Genomic DNA, 16902 nt, shown 5'->3' on the forward strand with positions numbered 1-16902 from the left:
CCTCTGCCCCAGCCCTGAGCCCCTCTCCCACATGCGTGGGAAAAATTAGAGGGAACACTGGTTGGCTTGTGTATGCATCTGGTTATCTAGTCTCATTGATGTAAGTCAGAACAAACCTTAAAGTGTGTCGTCCATCTCCTCTTGTTTTCTTGCTGCAACTCCCAAGATAAATCAGGGTAACTGTGCTGCCAGCTATTGAAATGAATAATTTCATGCCGTCATCCTAAAGCCTGTCTGTCATCTGGGGCATGAGATGTTGATGCAGCTAAGGTCAGCTGCCTCCCTTGGTGAGTTCACCCCCCATTGATTAGCAGCTAGTGCACAGCTGTAAGAACAAAGCTGGAACTAAAGGCTGAAGAGAGAGGGTGGGAAACCTTAGAACTCCCATCCCTGAGGGCAGAATTGTTTTAATTGACCAGTGAGGAGAAAAATGTTGTTGTTTATTCTTTGGATCAAATCGAGCCCCTGAAACATACCATTGTTACTTCATTCAGGTTACATCCTGATCTAGCTGGTCCTCCTGTGATTTCAACTCTTCATCTGTATGTGGCTTAATACACTTTTTAAGCAGTCACTCTGCTTGGCATCTCCAGTGTATGGGTTTATAACAACCTGTCAAATGAAGTTTGTACTCAGTTTCGAAGGAGGACACATCTGCCCCTATGATGTTAAAAGTTTTAACATGTATGACACTTAAGTTTCACACAACGATGGAATTCATCAGTAGTTTATGTATTAGACGAAAACAGGAGGTTGATGTCATACTGGAGATACCAGAACCTTTCCGTGCGTCATCTGATAGTCTCATAAATGACTAATGCTGGGATAGGTGCTCCTCTTCATCATATTGAACAGATCACTTCAGTCTTTTTGGTGGTCTTTTCCTGGCCAGAAGCCTAAAATTGCAAATCTGTTCTTTTAGAGTAACAGTCGTGTTAGTCTGTATTCGCAAAAAGAAAAGGAGTACTTGTGGCACCTTAGAGACTAACCAATTTATTTGAGCATAAGCTTTCGTGAGCTACAGCTCACTTCATCGGATGCATACTGTGGAAAGTATAGAAGATCTTTTTATACACACAAAGCATGAAAAAATGTGTGTTTACCACTACAAAAGGTTTTCTCTCCCCCCACCCCGCTCTCCTGCTGGTAATAGCTTATCAAAAGTGATCATTTTGTGCTGGAAATGGCCCAACTTGATTATCATACACATTGTAAGGAGAGTGATCACTTTAGATAAGCTATTACCAGCAGGAGAGTGGGGTGGGGGGAGAGAAAACCTTTTGTAGTGGTAAACACCCATTTTTTTTCATGCTTTGTGTGTATAAAAAGATCTTCTATACTTTCCACAGTGTGCATCAGATGAAGTGAGCTGTAGCTCACGAAAGCTTATGCTCAAATAAATTGGTTAGTCTCTAAGGTGCCACAAGTACTCCTTTTCTTTTTGCAAATCTGTTCTTAATCTTCATATCCAATTCTGCTACCACTGAGCAGCTGCTGCTTCTTTGTGAAAGCCTGCAAAGTATCAAGAGGCTTGATCCACTCTATAATGTAATTGCCAGTTTAGAACTCTGTATTTGATCAAAACCCACTATCCTTTGTTTAGTGAAACTTGAAACTGAAAATGCAAAAGTCTGTGCTGCATTGTGATGACAGTCCCCTTTGGGGGAAAAAAGTAAGACAGTTTTGTTCCTCTGCCAGTTGACTGTAGGGCGATGAATGTTGGAGTTGAGAATTTCAAGAATCCTGCAGCTTCTTTGAGTAGCGTCCCTATGGGTGCTCCATTGTAGGTGTGCTTGTGTCCTTGCGCTGCTGATCAGAGAACTTTGGTAGCAGTGTCCGTTCGGCCTGCATGTGCTCTGTCTCCCCTCGTGCCCCGCCATGAGATTAACCAGCACATGTGAGCGAACTCCTTTAGTTCCTTCTTAACCACAGAATCCTTGATAACATCTCTGAAGTAGAGGGGGTAGAGGGTGGGTTGTGGAGCACCCATAAGGACACACTTCTCAAAGAGCCATAATTATTGCGCAAGATGAGTAAAAAGAACAAAATAATGAAATCTCCTCTTGTAACCAGGAAACTTTTTAAACATTAAAGTGCCATGTGCAGTGGCTTGCTAGCCAGAAACTGACCGTGTATCAGTAGTGCAGTGAAGTGCTTTGGGATCCTTTGGAATAAAGGGCATATGTTTTTTATTAACAAAGCTGTCCTGATGGACCACTAATAACTCAGGCTTCAGACTGGTTTTGGCCTCCATGCTGCTGCTGTCCTGAATTGTCACTTGCTGGTAACGTGACTGCTGCCAGCGGTAGGCTTCAGATTGCCAGGTTTTACTTCTGCTTTGGACTTGCAGGTTGTTCTGCTAAGCAAAAGGTGATTTTTCTCAGAACTTTTTTTCAGCTGCAAATTAAATAAAATGCTGTACTTAAAATTGCTGGGGCTGTGAACTTCCATCTTTAAAAAACCTAGAAGGAACATAAAAGGGTCCAAGATTGCTATTTGCTCCTGTAAAAAGTAAATGGATGTCTCTTGAATTCATAGTGGTTTACTTGGCAGGAACTGTGGGGGGACAAGCATGCAGTTACAGCACTGCAAAAAGTGTTTGTGAATCACAGGAGTGAATGCAATGAAGTTTGTTACTCATATTGCGGTAGTGCCTAGAAGCTCCAGTTAGGCCCCAGACCCGATTGTGCTAGGTTCTGTACAAACACAAAGATGGTCCTTGTGCCAGGGTGTTTACAGTCTGTTTTGTGGGCGTTTTTCCATCCATAACTATGGACCCCGGTTTAATGTCATATTGTTTGTTACCTTCTAGCCTGGTAAATAAAGATAAACAATTTAATCCTCTCCCGAAATAATCCACAAATGTAATGGTTATAGTAAAATGCAAGACTCTCACTGAATTTTTGGGTCAAACAACTGCTAATAGTTTGGAGAGTGGTTGTCTGAATTGAATAGGAGCAGAAGTGCATAATTAGGACAAGTCTCATACTAGCAAACTCTTAGATTCAGCTGTACTTAGATAGTTTTCAGTTAATTCTGACATTGGGAATTTTAAACACTTTCATTGCAGGGAAGAAACATTGAGCAATACAGGGAGTGTTCTACTGCAACAACTTCTCCAAATAACTCCTCCACAAAAAAAAAAAAAATCTTAATTTGAAATTATTCCATTTATCTTGGTGTATTACATCTTAATTTCATTTCAGCATGAATAATTGGGGTCTTTTTTTTTTCTGGGAGGCAAGGTAGCTATATCCAGTAACTTTAATATTATTTATTTTCTTTGCAGTGAGACCTCTGAGGTTTTGCAGTACACAGCGAGTGCGGCACAGGATGTAGAGAAGGTAAAAGAGCTTGCTGCATGGAGTTGATATCGTTAAGCTTTAATTAGGGAAATCTGTTTTTTGAAATGCATTGTTCTGGCCATCTTTTGTACTTAATCTTGGATTTGCAATTTAGTCATGTCTTTTAGAGTAACAGCAACATAAAATAATCCACTCTTAAAAGAAACTAGTTCCAAGACTAGTTAAAGGGAATATCAAGTTATTTTATTACTTTGCTAGACAACTACTAGTGGATCTGAAGTTTGACTCCTTTTACAATCCCACGGATTCTTTGATCTGAGAAAAATGTCTGTGATAACTGTAAGGGCCAACTTGCTGGAAGGTAGTCATGCAACCACAAATGTTGAGACTGCTAAAAGGCCAGTCACTTGATCTGTATTGACAGTTGCATATGGTATCTGTGAATTGCAGTTCTTCTCTCCAAATGGATTGGTGCAGACCAGTGTGGACGTGGGGAAAATCAACCAAACTGCAGGGTAATAGGCCAGTTTATAGTATCCAGTTCGATTAGCCTGGGATTGATTCTGTATGTGTCTTTATTCTGGAAAAATGCAATCCACTTGGTCACAGTGTGGGGAGAATTCAGAGAAGATTGTAGAGGATTGATAATGGGATAATTAAGGCCTTTCACCTCTTGTTTGTTGTTTTGTTTCTACAGTTGCGGCTAATTTCTAATGCCTGCTTACTGTCTTATATAGCTTTGGACCAGTTTGTAGTAGATTTGATCCCTCATCAAATGATGATCTTTCATTTTCAGTACACAGCCTGTTAAAGTACTATCAAATTTTATACAAGTGATAAGGTTCTGCACAGCTCCTAAGAGCTACATCACCCATATTTTTTTTTTTCCAATTTATTGAACCCCATTCTCCCCACGCGTCTTGCTTTGAAGGCCTGATATTATGGGGACCTTCCTTGTTACTTCATCAGGAGCTTGTCTAACTTAACTCTTTTCATCTGCTAGAGAAAGAGAGAGGTGCAAAGAATCGTTCCCAGGGCTGATTGCATAGCCCAAGAGATGAGACCCAGACCCCTGCATGGTAGCATGTTGCTTATTGCTGAAGGAGGAGGTGTGACGGGTTGGATCACAGAAACCCCCTTGGGGTTGCTAGCTGTTGTGCCAAGACTACTTCTGCCCCTGTTTTCCCTGCCAGCATGGGACGCCAGCACCCTGTCTTGCTGGGCCAGACACGCCAGTCTGCTCCAACACAGACCCAGGGTCTGAACCGCGTGCCCCAAAGCTGCAGACTTAACTGAAAGCAACTTACGTAGTGTTCCGGTCTTAAACACTCAGATGCTCAACTCCCAAAGGGGTCTAAACCCCAAATAAATCTGTTTTACCCTGTATAAAGCTTATACAGGGTAAACTCATAAATTGTTCGCCCTCTGTAACACTGATAGAGAGATATGCATAGCTGTTTGCCCCCCCTGCCCAGGTATTTATATATACCCTGGGTTAATTAATAAGTAAAAAGTGATTTTATTAAATACAGAAAGTAGTATTTTAAGTGGTTCCAAGTAGTAACAGACAGAACAAAGTGAATTACCAAGCAAAATAAAAAACACACAAGTCTGTCTAAGAAAACTGAATACAGATAAAAACCTCACCCAGTAAGCTTCCTTTTACAGACTAGTCTCCTTCTAGTCTGGGTCCAGCAATCACTCACACCCCCCGTAGTTACTGTCCTTTGCTCCAGTTTCTTTCAGGTATCATTGGGGGTGGAGAGGCTATCTCTTGAGCAAGCTGAAGACAAAATGGAGGGGTTTTCCACAGGCTTAAATAGACTTTCTCTTGTGGGTGGAGACCCCCTTCTCTTTCCTATGCAAAGTCCAGCTCCAAGATGGAATTTTGGAGTCACATGGACAAGTCACATGTCCATGCATGACTCAGTTTTTTCAGGCAGCAGCCATTGCTTACCTTGAATGTCCTCAGGTAGACTTCTTATGTGGATTGGAGCATTACAAGTTTCATTGTCATTTAAGTGTTTCTTGATTGGGCACTTAATTTGCACATTCCTTTCTCAAGAAGCTGACCAAATGCTCTACTAAGGCTACTTAGAAATCAAGCAAGTATACAGCCAATATTCATGACTTCAAGTACAAAAATGATATGTGCATACAAATGGGATTAACAGATTCAGTAGATCATAACCTTTACAGAGATATGTTACATGGCATATGTAGCATAAAACATATTCTAGTTATGTCATATATACATTCATAAGCATATTTCCATAAAGCCTTATGGGGTGCACTATCAGAGGAGGGTTGGGAAGAGAGGATTTACAGAGGGAGATGGGGACCTAATTGGTTCAGGGATCTACTAGCAAAGTAGTAAACCCAGACTTTGCTATGGATGAAACTTTCTCAGGAACAGCTCAGTTGATGCATGGGCATGGAGAATGTTCTATCCAGATTTCCATGGCAAGTGTGGAGTGGGAGGTTTTTATTAACATTTGATAAATTAGACACAGGGATGTATATTGGTCTTAGAAAATGTGCTTAAATTTCTGTTGGCAACAGCTGTGCATAAACATACACGTTAATAATACAGTTTCTGCCATCATGTGAAAAGGATCTTGCTCCTTCACCCTTAGGGTATGTCTGTGCAGCACCTGAGGTTGTGTTTCCCAACATGGGTAGACAGACACTCACCAGCTCCGCTTGAGCTAGTTCGCTAAGAATAGCTGTGTGGCCACAGTGGATTGTGCCAACTACCTGAGTACAAACCCGCCTGACTCCCTACATGTGTATTTGGGTGGTGAACCCGAGCTGCTGTGGCCACATTCCTATTTTTAGCACTCTAGCTCAAATAGAGCTCGCATATTTCTGTCTACCCATGCTGGGAAGTGCCATCCCAGGTGCAATATAGACACACCCCTAAAAGTCGAAGAATTCAGACATCTCATAACTATCATGAATTTCCTGCTGCTGTGGAAAGCCCACTTTCCATTTGATGATCAATGTGTAAATAAACACATTTGAGGACCAGTCCAGAAATGCTTAAACAAAAGGGTTAAGTAGTTAACATGGGCAGGTTCAGCCATAATATTCCATTATGCTAGGTCTTGTTCTGATCAGAAACGAAGCCTCATAAGAGATTGGAGACTTTCTAATGGTGACAGCGTACTTCAAAGATGTGCGGGAGATGTGAATTTCAGCTTTACGTGGTTGCTGAGCAATCAGACAGCAGAGCAAAGTTGTAGCTTTGTAATTTTCAGAGTTCTGCCTCTTGATAAGGCTGAAAACATGAACAGAAATTTAACACTGTGAATTCATGTTGGAGCAGTTCATTACTCTGATTTTATTTTTAATGAGAAGTGATGCATTTTTGTAGGGAGTGGGCTATAAGAGCCTGGATATAATGGGATGTACATTTGAATTCAGTGCAGCACTCAGATCCAAGTATACCTCTATTTTCCACCTCTATACAACTGGGGGGATGCCAAACTGATTTTGTTTTAGCTATGAAAATAGCTTATCCACAAGTCTTTTACATAACTTTGCAGACTGTGTAATCTTAACTGTAATAAAAACATTGTTTTTCAGTGCTGTGTGGTAATTTCAGAGTGCTTTTCTATGAAGGGCAGCACACCTAAATTTGCCTTGGGAGTGATTTTTATAGCATTCAGGTTGGTATACTAATACCATGCTGCTGGTTCTTTCTTCCGCATACAATGATCTTGAGTTCCTCTTCTCCACCTGGTCTGCAACGAGATGCTTAACTGAAGATATTTAAATGTAGATCGGCAGTTAATAGTAAAAGAGGCTCCTGACCTTGCTACCTTACTGCTACCTTTGTGAAGTTGTTATACTAGGATTTTTGCTTTTCAGCGTTAAACAGCTTTAAAATCTCTGTTGAAGATCACCTGCTGTCACTGTGCCTTGCTCATTGATAATGACATAATGCCGCATCAGGGTACAAATGAACCATGGAAATCCTGAAATCAATTGCTTTTGGAGTCTCTAGAGAAAACAAATTGTGAACTGGAGCCAAATAGCCTCTGTCAGGCAGCAGGAAAGTCTTTGTGCCACCCAATTTCTGTTGGAATCATCTCTGTAATTCCTATTAAATCAAGTTAGTTAATAATTTTATAAATTCCACTTTCTGAATTGCAGAATGAGATGGGTCTGTGTTTTGACCAGGGGCAGTACAAGGCAGAGAATGGGAGGAATGTGATGTAACACCTACTTCCAATTGGTAGATCTCTCTAATTTGCAGGTATTGCAGCCTATGTTTAAGCTGCATCTCATGAAAAAAGTGTAAAATGAAACCTCATCCCAGGTGATGTGTGTTTAACTGTTTAATCCAGATGGTAAAGTCTAATAATTTGGTCCAATCTCCCCTTTCTTATTGATTAGTTTTGATGGGATGAGCAAACTGGCATTATTTATGTCCTGTCAACTCTATTAAAATCTTGGGTTGGGGAACCTAGTTACCTCTGTGGTCATGCTCAACACAGTTGGGTGTAGAGCAGTGGTTCTCAACCTATTTATCATTGTGGGCCACAGGTTGAGAACCACAGCGTCCCCCTCAAAACTCCACACACTCCCCTATGCCCAGCATCCCCCGCCCAGAGACCCCTCCACAGAGAGACCAAGAGCAGAGCCGTGGGGCTGAGCAGCCTAAAACCTGGGAGTGCTGCAGCACCACCACAAACCCCTGGTTCTCAGTACCTCCCACCCCCTCCCCCAGATCTTCCCAGAGACCCACACTCCTGCACCCTACCCCCCTGATGCACTCACCAACCCCCTGGTGGCAGGTGTGCTCCAGCAGGCTGCCAGATGCTGTCTTCCCCTCAACCGGCCCTGCCCTCTTTCAGATCAAAGTGGCAAATTTTGAATTTTTTTTAGCATACAGCTATGTGCTAATTGAGAACCGCTGGTGTAGAGGAGTTCGGACTGTTCAACTGGATTACTGAGTTGTGTGAAAACCTTGGGCTTAATTATCCCTGTTACTACACTTCGCTGCACATTTTAATCCATTTTGTGTTGGATACTACTGTATTGTAACCAGATTCCCTATCACTGTAGGTTTTGGTACCATAAATGAGGTCTTAGTGTCTCCTTGAATCCCTTTTGAATAAGCAAAGACTAATTAAGAAAATCTCATTTAAGTGGTTGGTTGAGGGACTTGTCAGGCAGCTTGATTTCAAAATTACAAACAGGGCTGGTTGTTCCAGTGTGCATATGATAATGGAGCGTGTTAACCATTTCCCCAGAACACACATTTATAAGCAATGATTTGCGTCTCATGTCGGTGGTTATTAAATGATTGTCAAAATAATTATTGTAGAGATAAAGATGTGTAATAGCTGTCATTGAAAGCTTGTTGAACTTGTGCATAAATTGTTTTTTTTAAAAAAAAGAAAATTCTTTGCATACCTTCTAAGATCCAATCTTATTTATGTATCTGATTACTGAGAGTCTTTACAATTGGCAGTCTGACATTGTGGTGTAAGAAATAGTTCTTAAGAGTTAACATTATCCTCTACCTAATTTAAGAAAATAAATACTCAAATTTTGGTTTTTTAACTTTTGAATGATATATCCAAACTGCAGGCCTCAATCCTGCAGACACTCACAAGTGAGCAGTCTCTGGTCTCCATTTGACTCCTTCGGTGCATAAAAAAAGTTACGCACCTGTTTAAGTGTTTGCAGGATTGGGGTCCTTAATTTGTGCATTTCTAGATGGATACATAATCTGTGCAGCACCTCTGATCTGTATTCCACTGTATTATGTTCAGATACTACAGCTGCCACACTCATTGTGGCGGTATTGGTGTGAAACATCCAGTTTAAGTACTGCCTGCGGATTTAGGACTTGTAGTCCCTTCTTTTCTATTCTAGTCTTGATGCTATTCCTAGATTTGCTACTGTCTTGCTGTTTGTTGAGTTACAAGTCTGTATAGTGCCCAAATTAGATGTTTCATGAGCTCTCCTGCCGACAAAGCGCTGTTCACACTGCTGCTTTTCGTCGACAAAACTTTTGTCGTTCGGGGTATTAAACCACCCCCAAATGACAAAAGTTTTACTGACGAATTGCCAGTGTAGACAAACCCTTAGTGAGCCACGATGGGGAGAGCACCCATCGAGCAGTATAAAAAAGGTAGCATTGAGATTAATAGGGTAACAAGGTAGATGTCATTGATGGAGGTGGGGCTGGAGAATATGAAAGGAGGTCAGATGCAGGAGCAGATTTGTGTATGACCTTTAAAGGCAAAAGAAAAAGGTCTTAAATCTGAATTGTTGGACAATGTGGTGCAAGTGAAGTGATTCAAGAAGTCTTGTGATGCAGTCAGATCAACAGGCAAGGAATAACATGTTCAGTACTTCATTTTGGGTGCACTAAGGAGAGATGTTATGGGTGTCAGATATGCAAGGGAGGATGAGGCTTCAAGAAACAAGAGGAAATAAATAATCATGGTGTTGATGAAAGGAACAGTTGGATTTTCAGTATGTTGCAGAGGAAGATACCGCAAGATTTGGCAGGACCTGCATGTGTGGGAATGGGTGGGAGGAATCAAAAGATGATCCCAGGTTGTACGGCTACGGATGGGGATAGTCACAGGCTCAATAGGGAAATGGAGAGGCTTTAGGAGAAAAAAATTACATCCCTTCTACTCCTTCCTGGTAACAGTTAGCAAATCCCATTGCTGACAATTTTATTTTAATCCTGTAAATTAGGGTTTAAAGTAGTCTAAAGCTCTTATTGCTCAAGCAGATATTCCTCCGGGCCAGCAATATTACATCATCACAGTACATGGCCCTGGAGTGTATTGATGACCCATGTCAAATTTGGGTTTGAGCAGATTTGGAGTAGAGTAGGAATTTATTATTTGCAGTCATTATTTGCAAGAATAGCATACAATTTTGCAAGTTAGATGCCAAGTGGGAACCATAAACATGGGTATTAATTCTGCTTAGAAGGAACTTGTACTATATTTTCTCTTTTGAGGTTGTTTCCCATTAAAGTGAAATTTTCCTTAAAAGCTGTTGGAAGACTGACAAAATCATTTGCAGTCTATAGATTCTGTAGACAAAAATACATGCACATGCACACTGTCACCCACCCACAGTAATACAATGATGTGATCTGGATAAGAAGCTGCTGAAAAGATGCTCTTTCCTACAGTCACTTGAATAAAAGCAACTGATTAGAATACTGATTGATTTCACACATGCTGATTCATGATGTTTTTAGAAGTTAATGCGCGGGCTCTTTCTCCAGCCATTAAATGGCAGTGATTAAAGGGTTACCTCAGCATGAAAAATAACTGCTTTCTCATTTGTCAAGTGGAACATATGGTATCTAATTTGAGTATTTGGAATCTAAAATTAAGAATAAGGAAGGGGCATTTAAGATAATTTAGCCCCTTATCTTGCCAATGTTGCACTTAGTCACAGATCAACAGTGGGCATAGAGAATTCAGGGTTTTCTTTAGATTCTGTCAGGTTTTGAGACTATCACACATCAACCATCTGTTTATAAGTTTACATCAGCTAAATGGTCTTAAGAGAAATGTACACTGCAATGCTCAAAGTAAAATGATGATCAAAGGTTAGTAATACCTGTGTAAATCAACTCTTGTTCCTACTTAACATGAGGAACAAAGCAGAATTATTTAGGTAATATAGAGCCTTTTGTAACGTAAACAATGGATACCTTTGCCACCCCTTTCTGCCAAGAAGCATTTATTGCTCTGTGAGGTACAGGGAAGTGATTGCTATACTATGTAGCATAGAATAGAAATGTGTGTGTGTCAGTGTCAGTAAATAGATAAATAAGAGTGGGCTGGAACCTCTGCTGCTGTAGATTATTGCTCCCTTGAAGTCAATGGAGCTATAACAATTACACCTGCTCAGGTTCTGGCCTTGTAGATATATTACTAACTGTTTCATCTAAAGCAGTGGTTCTCAGTCAGGGGTGCATGTGCCCTTGGGGGTACACAGAGGTCTTCCAGGGGGGTACATCAGCTCATCTAGATATTTGCCTTGTTTTATAACAGGCTACATAAAAAGCACTAGCAAAGTCAGTACAAACTAAAATTTCATACAGACAATGACTTGTTTATACTGCTCTATATACTACACACTGAAATTGAAGTCCAATATTTACATTCCAAGTGATTTATTTAATAATTATATGGTAAAAATGAGAAAGCAAGCCATTTTTCAGTAATAGTGTACTGTGACACTTTTGTATTTTTGTGTCTGATTTTATAAGCAAGTAGTTTTTAATTGAGGTGAAACTTGGGGGTACGCAAGACAAATCAGATTCCTAAAAGGGGTACATTAATCTAGAAAGTTGAGAGCCACTGATCTAAAGGGTCTTCCTGGAAGACCTGTTAGGAACTACCCTCTTCACTACATCCTCCCAAATTTTCCCCAGCTGTTAATCCCTACCTCATAAGAATATAAGAATGGCCATACTGTGTCAGACTAAAGGTCCATCTAGCCCAGTATCCTGTCTTCCGACACTGGCCAATGTCAGGTGCACCAGAGGGATTAAACAGAACAGGTAATCATCATGTGATCCATCCCTGGTCGCCCATTCCCAGCTTCTGGCAAACACAGGCTAGGGACGCCAACCCTGCCCATCCTGGCTAATTGCCATTGATGGACCTATCCTCAATGAATGTATCTAGTTCTTTTTTGAATCCTATTATAGTTTTGTCCTTCACAACATCCTCTGTTTAACTAACTTCCTCATTTTTGTGTAGTCCCCCTTTTTGAAATTAAGTGCTACAGTGTTGGGCTGCTGTGGTGTTTTCCCTGCCACAGGGATGTTACATTTGATTATATTATGGTCACTATTACCAAGTGGTACAGCAATATTCACTTCTTGGACCAGATCCTGTGCTCCCCTTAACACTAGATCAAGAATTGCCTTTCCTCTTGTGGGTTCCAGGACTAGCTGCTCCATTTAAGGTGTCAAGAAACTTTATCTCTGCATCCCATCCTGAGGGGACATGTACCCACTCTGTGTGGGGATAGTTGAAATCCCCCATTATTACTGAGTTCTTTATTTTTATAGCCTCTCTAATCTCCCTGAGCATTTCACCATCACTATCACCATCCTGGTCAGGTGGTCAGTAATATATCCCTACTGCTATGCTCTTCTTATTCGAGCATGGAATTACTATCCATAGAGATTCTATGGTACAGTTTGGTTCAGCTAAGATTTTTACTTCATTTGATTCTATACTTTTTTCCACATATAGTGCCACTCCCCCATCAGCACAACCTGTTTTGTCCTTCTGATACAGTAATACCAGGGTACAAAATATATCCCATTGATTATTCTCATTCCGCCAAGTTTCTGTGATGCCTATGATATCAATATCTCATTTAATATGAGGCACACTATTTCCCCATCTTATTATTCAGACTTCCGGCATTGGTATATAAGCACTTTAAAAACTTGTCACTTTTTAGCTGTCTGCCATTACATAATGTAATTGAATGGGCCTCTTTTTCATTTGGCTGTTTCTCATCAGATCCTACCTGTATTTTATAATCTTCCATCTTCTCCTTCTTACTGGGATGTAGAGAATCTCCATTAATAGATCCTCCCCTAAGGGATGCCTCTGTATAAGAGCTGCAGTCTGGACTATGTGTGCATCTAGTCAACATCATAGCCAGTCACTTTGGAGTGTTTTGAGAGTAGCACAAACAAAGTCCCTACCAGCACCTTAAGTATTCCCCACCTATCCCTCCATGGGGATGTAAAGCATCAGTAAGTGAACTCAGCAAGAGTTCCTCAAGGACTCTAGTCACTGCCTGTGGGGTGTTCTGAACATGTAATTGTTACTAATGTTTTGCATTACTGTTGGAAGGTAATAGCAAATCACCTATTGGGATGGCTTTGTTGTTTAATTGCATGTATTGTTTGCTTGACTGACTTTTATTTTTCTTGACTGAGGATATACATTTTGATAAACTCTTGTAATTATAACGTATGCCTCTCTTTCAGGTAGTTGAAGATATTGAGTATCTGAAGTTTGATAAGGGACCTTGGCTGGAACAAGATGATGTTAGTTTCCATCACTTGAGGCTTTAGTAAGTAAACCTAATCCTATTCAATGTTGCCAGTAAGGAGAAACTTTTATTGTCTTTTACTTTAAAAAAGAAATTGCATATTTGCACCAAGACTTAGTTTTATACATCCTCTGTCAGAGGTAAACAATGAGAGGATGGTTGCCACTAATCTGGTCTGGGACCACCAACTTTTAGTAAGCCAGATATCAGATGGTGGTGGCTTTTTGGTTACTACCAACTTGAGCTAGATTCAGCCAGAGACCCACAGATAAAGGCTCCATATCCAATTAATCAATCCCCAAACCACAGAATTCTATGCTTATTTCATAATATAAGAGTTTTGCCATGAACTGTGGCTTTTTGAGCTGTAGGAAATTGTGTTTGATGTGCAAGTTATATCAGTGGAATTACTCTTGTCCCCAAACAATTACTGTACCAAGATGAGAGCGTAAAGACTTAAAAAAACAAATGCTGCAATGTGCCAGGAGCACATCAAATTTGGAGCAATCAAATTTTTGAATTGCTCTACTCCAGCACCAATAGTGACTGCTCCAGCTCCGTTCCAACTCAAATTAATTTTTAACTAAATAAAAAAGTGCAAACTGAAATTTTGAAAAAAACATTTTTATCCAGACTTTTAAAACAATTTAAATGTCATCAACAATGATACAAACTAGAATCATTCATAATTCATTCTGTAAAAAATTATTGCAGCAATCAAGTCGTCTTTCATAGCCTGCCGCAAATCATTTAAAATGAACTTTAAAGCCAAAAACAGTCGCTCTATACTAGCTTGAGTTGTTGGCATGCTCGAAGCAATTCTACAGGCAGCCTGAATGCAGTGTGGGTAGCTGTGAATGGCTTCAAAAACAGACTTAACTTTTAGCCTACCAATAGACTCCATCGCCTCACAATCTTCCCGAAAGTTTCTCTCGAATAATGCTTCATTACAATTATGAATGACAGAAACTTGCTGGCTTCTTTCTTGTTTATCCAATTCCTTTTTGAAGGCATCATCTTCTGAAGAATTGGTGCATGAATTATCTCCATTTCCCTGTGATGGTTGAATCAGGGATGGCTGCTCGAACAAGTTCAGAGTGGAGACAGAAGTTTGAGAACAGCCTGTTATTTCTGAAGGATGTGAACTTTCCGAAACCGCAGATTCGATTGTTGATGACTCCTTTTGTTGTGTTTCATTTTCTTCAACTTCTTTCGCTGAGTTCAAATGTAGCAATAGATTTTGTTTTTTGAGTTGTCGAGCAATATCAAGGAGCCCTTCCTTTGCCTTTGGTATTTTCCTTGAGGTAAGAAGAATCCGATACCGTGGGTCAACATAAACTCCAGCAAGGAAATGAATATTGTCAAAAAGCTTCTCATCGCGCTTCTGCATGGAGGATAGAATTCCTTCTGCAATTTGTCCACCATTTTCTTGCAAGAATTTTGACAGTTTTCGCCATTCCTTCATTAAAACTCCCAGGGTTTCATCAACAGCTTGAAGATTCACGATTGTTTTGGTTTGGCTTTGCCAAGAGGTCTCACAGATTCTTTACTTTGGCCCATTCAGCTTTTTTTAACTTGAGTTCTCTTGTTCCAGCAGCAGCCACTTGTTCAAGTAAGACTGAAAAATGAGAAGCTGATCAATCATCACAAATGTTGAACCCCAGTGAGTCACAGTATCCAATGATTGTTACCCCATGTAGATCAAGCAGAACACTTCGAATACTTGGGGTTCGTATTTTGACAACGACTTGTCGAATTTTTGCCAGGAATTTCTTCGCATGTTCAGTCTGGATTGCCAACTGAAGAGTGTGAATACCACTCTTCAGTTGGACTTTTGAGTTGTCCTCATGAAGCCATGTTGGAAGTATGAGGCTAGGTTCATTAACCCATTGCGCAGCAGCATCCATGTTGAGTTCGATTTCATCCATTCCTTTAGTTCCTTCATCAGGTAAAATAGCTTCAGTTCTGTCCACATCCTTGTTCTCAGAGGTAGAAATGATTTCATTGTCCTCGCTGAAATTTTTGATGGCACATGTCATGTTTGCTGCATTGTCATGCAGATGCTCAGCACTTGCATTTCACTGATCCCAAATTTTGTAAAACAGCTTTTACTTGACTTTTCACGTACAAAGAATTGTGATGCCCTTCAGTGTCGATTATGTCCAAGGTTTTTACCACTGCTTTATCTTTTCCTTCTTCGTAGTACTGAGAATTGATTGCAAGGAAATTTCTGTTTTCACGGGTTGCTGAATCCATTTTCAGGTAGCACAATTTTTGCTCCAAAGCTTTCTTGAGCTCTTCGCGACCAAACTCAGCTGTGCTGACAACTAAATGACGAACCACATCGTGCTCCATTGAAACGCCAAGCTGCTGACCCATTAGACGCGCAATTTTTTGGAATTCTTTGTTCTTTAGCCTGAAGGTAGTGATCAGTGTTGAACTCAAGCAAACCATTTCCATCAGCCCTTCATGGAAAGTATTGGCATCCATGGTGACTGTAACCTTTGAGGACTTCAAATATTTTTTTCAAAGTTTTGTTTGCGCAATTTTGGGTTTCTTTTCAGATGAAGCTCCGCAAAAAATCTTTTCTCCAAGAGTTTTCAAAGAGCCAGATGAACATTGTTTAGCCACGTCAGCTTTCTGTTTTGCCTCATCTTCCTGGTCCTTTTTTGTAACCAGAGCCACATAGTTTTCAGGATGGTTATGTTTTACATGCCACCAAAGGTTGAAACTTTTCACGGCACTTGCCTCACTTGTCTTGGAGCTACATGGTTTGAGCTCACCATTCACTTCCTTTTCCACCTTGCACGTTGCCAATTTCTTCTTTGCTTTTCCCAAAAGCCCAAATTGGGGTTTTTCAAATTCAGAAGTAAAGACGTCATTGAGATCTTTTTCCATAAATCGGCTATCAATCCTGGGGGGCAGATTTGATTTTTTTGTTGAAGCCATGGCCAAATCTTCTTGTGCTGCTACCGCATCCAAATGTTTCTTGTTATGATCTTCGAAAAGCAATGAGTAAAAGCATTACATTTTTTTATAATGTACCTGCTTGTGATATCTTAACCTCTTAAGGTACTTGGAATTTATTTTGGATTTTCTGGACAAAAATGATCGCATTTTCTTTTTACACAGAATTATTATTAAAGTATATTTTAATATTTTAACATGTTTCTTGCAGTTTTAATGAAGTAAGTATTTTTAATATACATAATATAAATTTGTATTTATAAATTGCAAGTTCATTTTTCTTATGAAATTTTGTGGTAAAAATATTAGAAATATTTTCCAAGTTTTTGATTAATATCTCAAAAACGCTTTAATATAGATATCTCAATGAAATTTGGTATGTGCCGAAGCGTTAATACGTGCTATTGCTGTTCTACAACGTTGTTGGGAAGTAACGAGGCTACACGTTACAAGGTTAAAAATAAACTTTAACGGGAAAGCGGATTCAAATTGCAAGCACAGTCCTTTTAGTAAAGAGTGCAAATTTTTGGAAATATGTTTTTGCTTCATC

At 40.0% G+C, this 16902-nt stretch overlaps 1 protein-coding gene across 4 annotated transcripts in view; it reads left to right on the plus strand.

The window, feature by feature from the left end:
- Positions 1–16902, plus strand: part of NDUFA10 (NADH:ubiquinone oxidoreductase subunit A10) — an 86574-nt gene that overhangs the window by 30610 nt on the left and 39062 nt on the right. For all 4 annotated transcript variants that reach the window (XM_037912423.2, XM_037912422.2, XM_043525207.1 and 1 more), the window contains 2 exons: positions 3290–3344; positions 13321–13406. In XM_037912423.2, the coding sequence (XP_037768351.1) occupies positions 3290–3344; positions 13321–13406 (141 nt within the window). The remainder of the gene's footprint in view (positions 1–3289; positions 3345–13320; positions 13407–16902) is intronic.

Source organism: Chelonia mydas, chromosome 11, assembly GCF_015237465.2.
Source record: "Chelonia mydas isolate rCheMyd1 chromosome 11, rCheMyd1.pri.v2, whole genome shotgun sequence".
Lineage (NCBI taxonomy): Eukaryota > Metazoa > Chordata > Testudines > Cheloniidae > Chelonia > Chelonia mydas.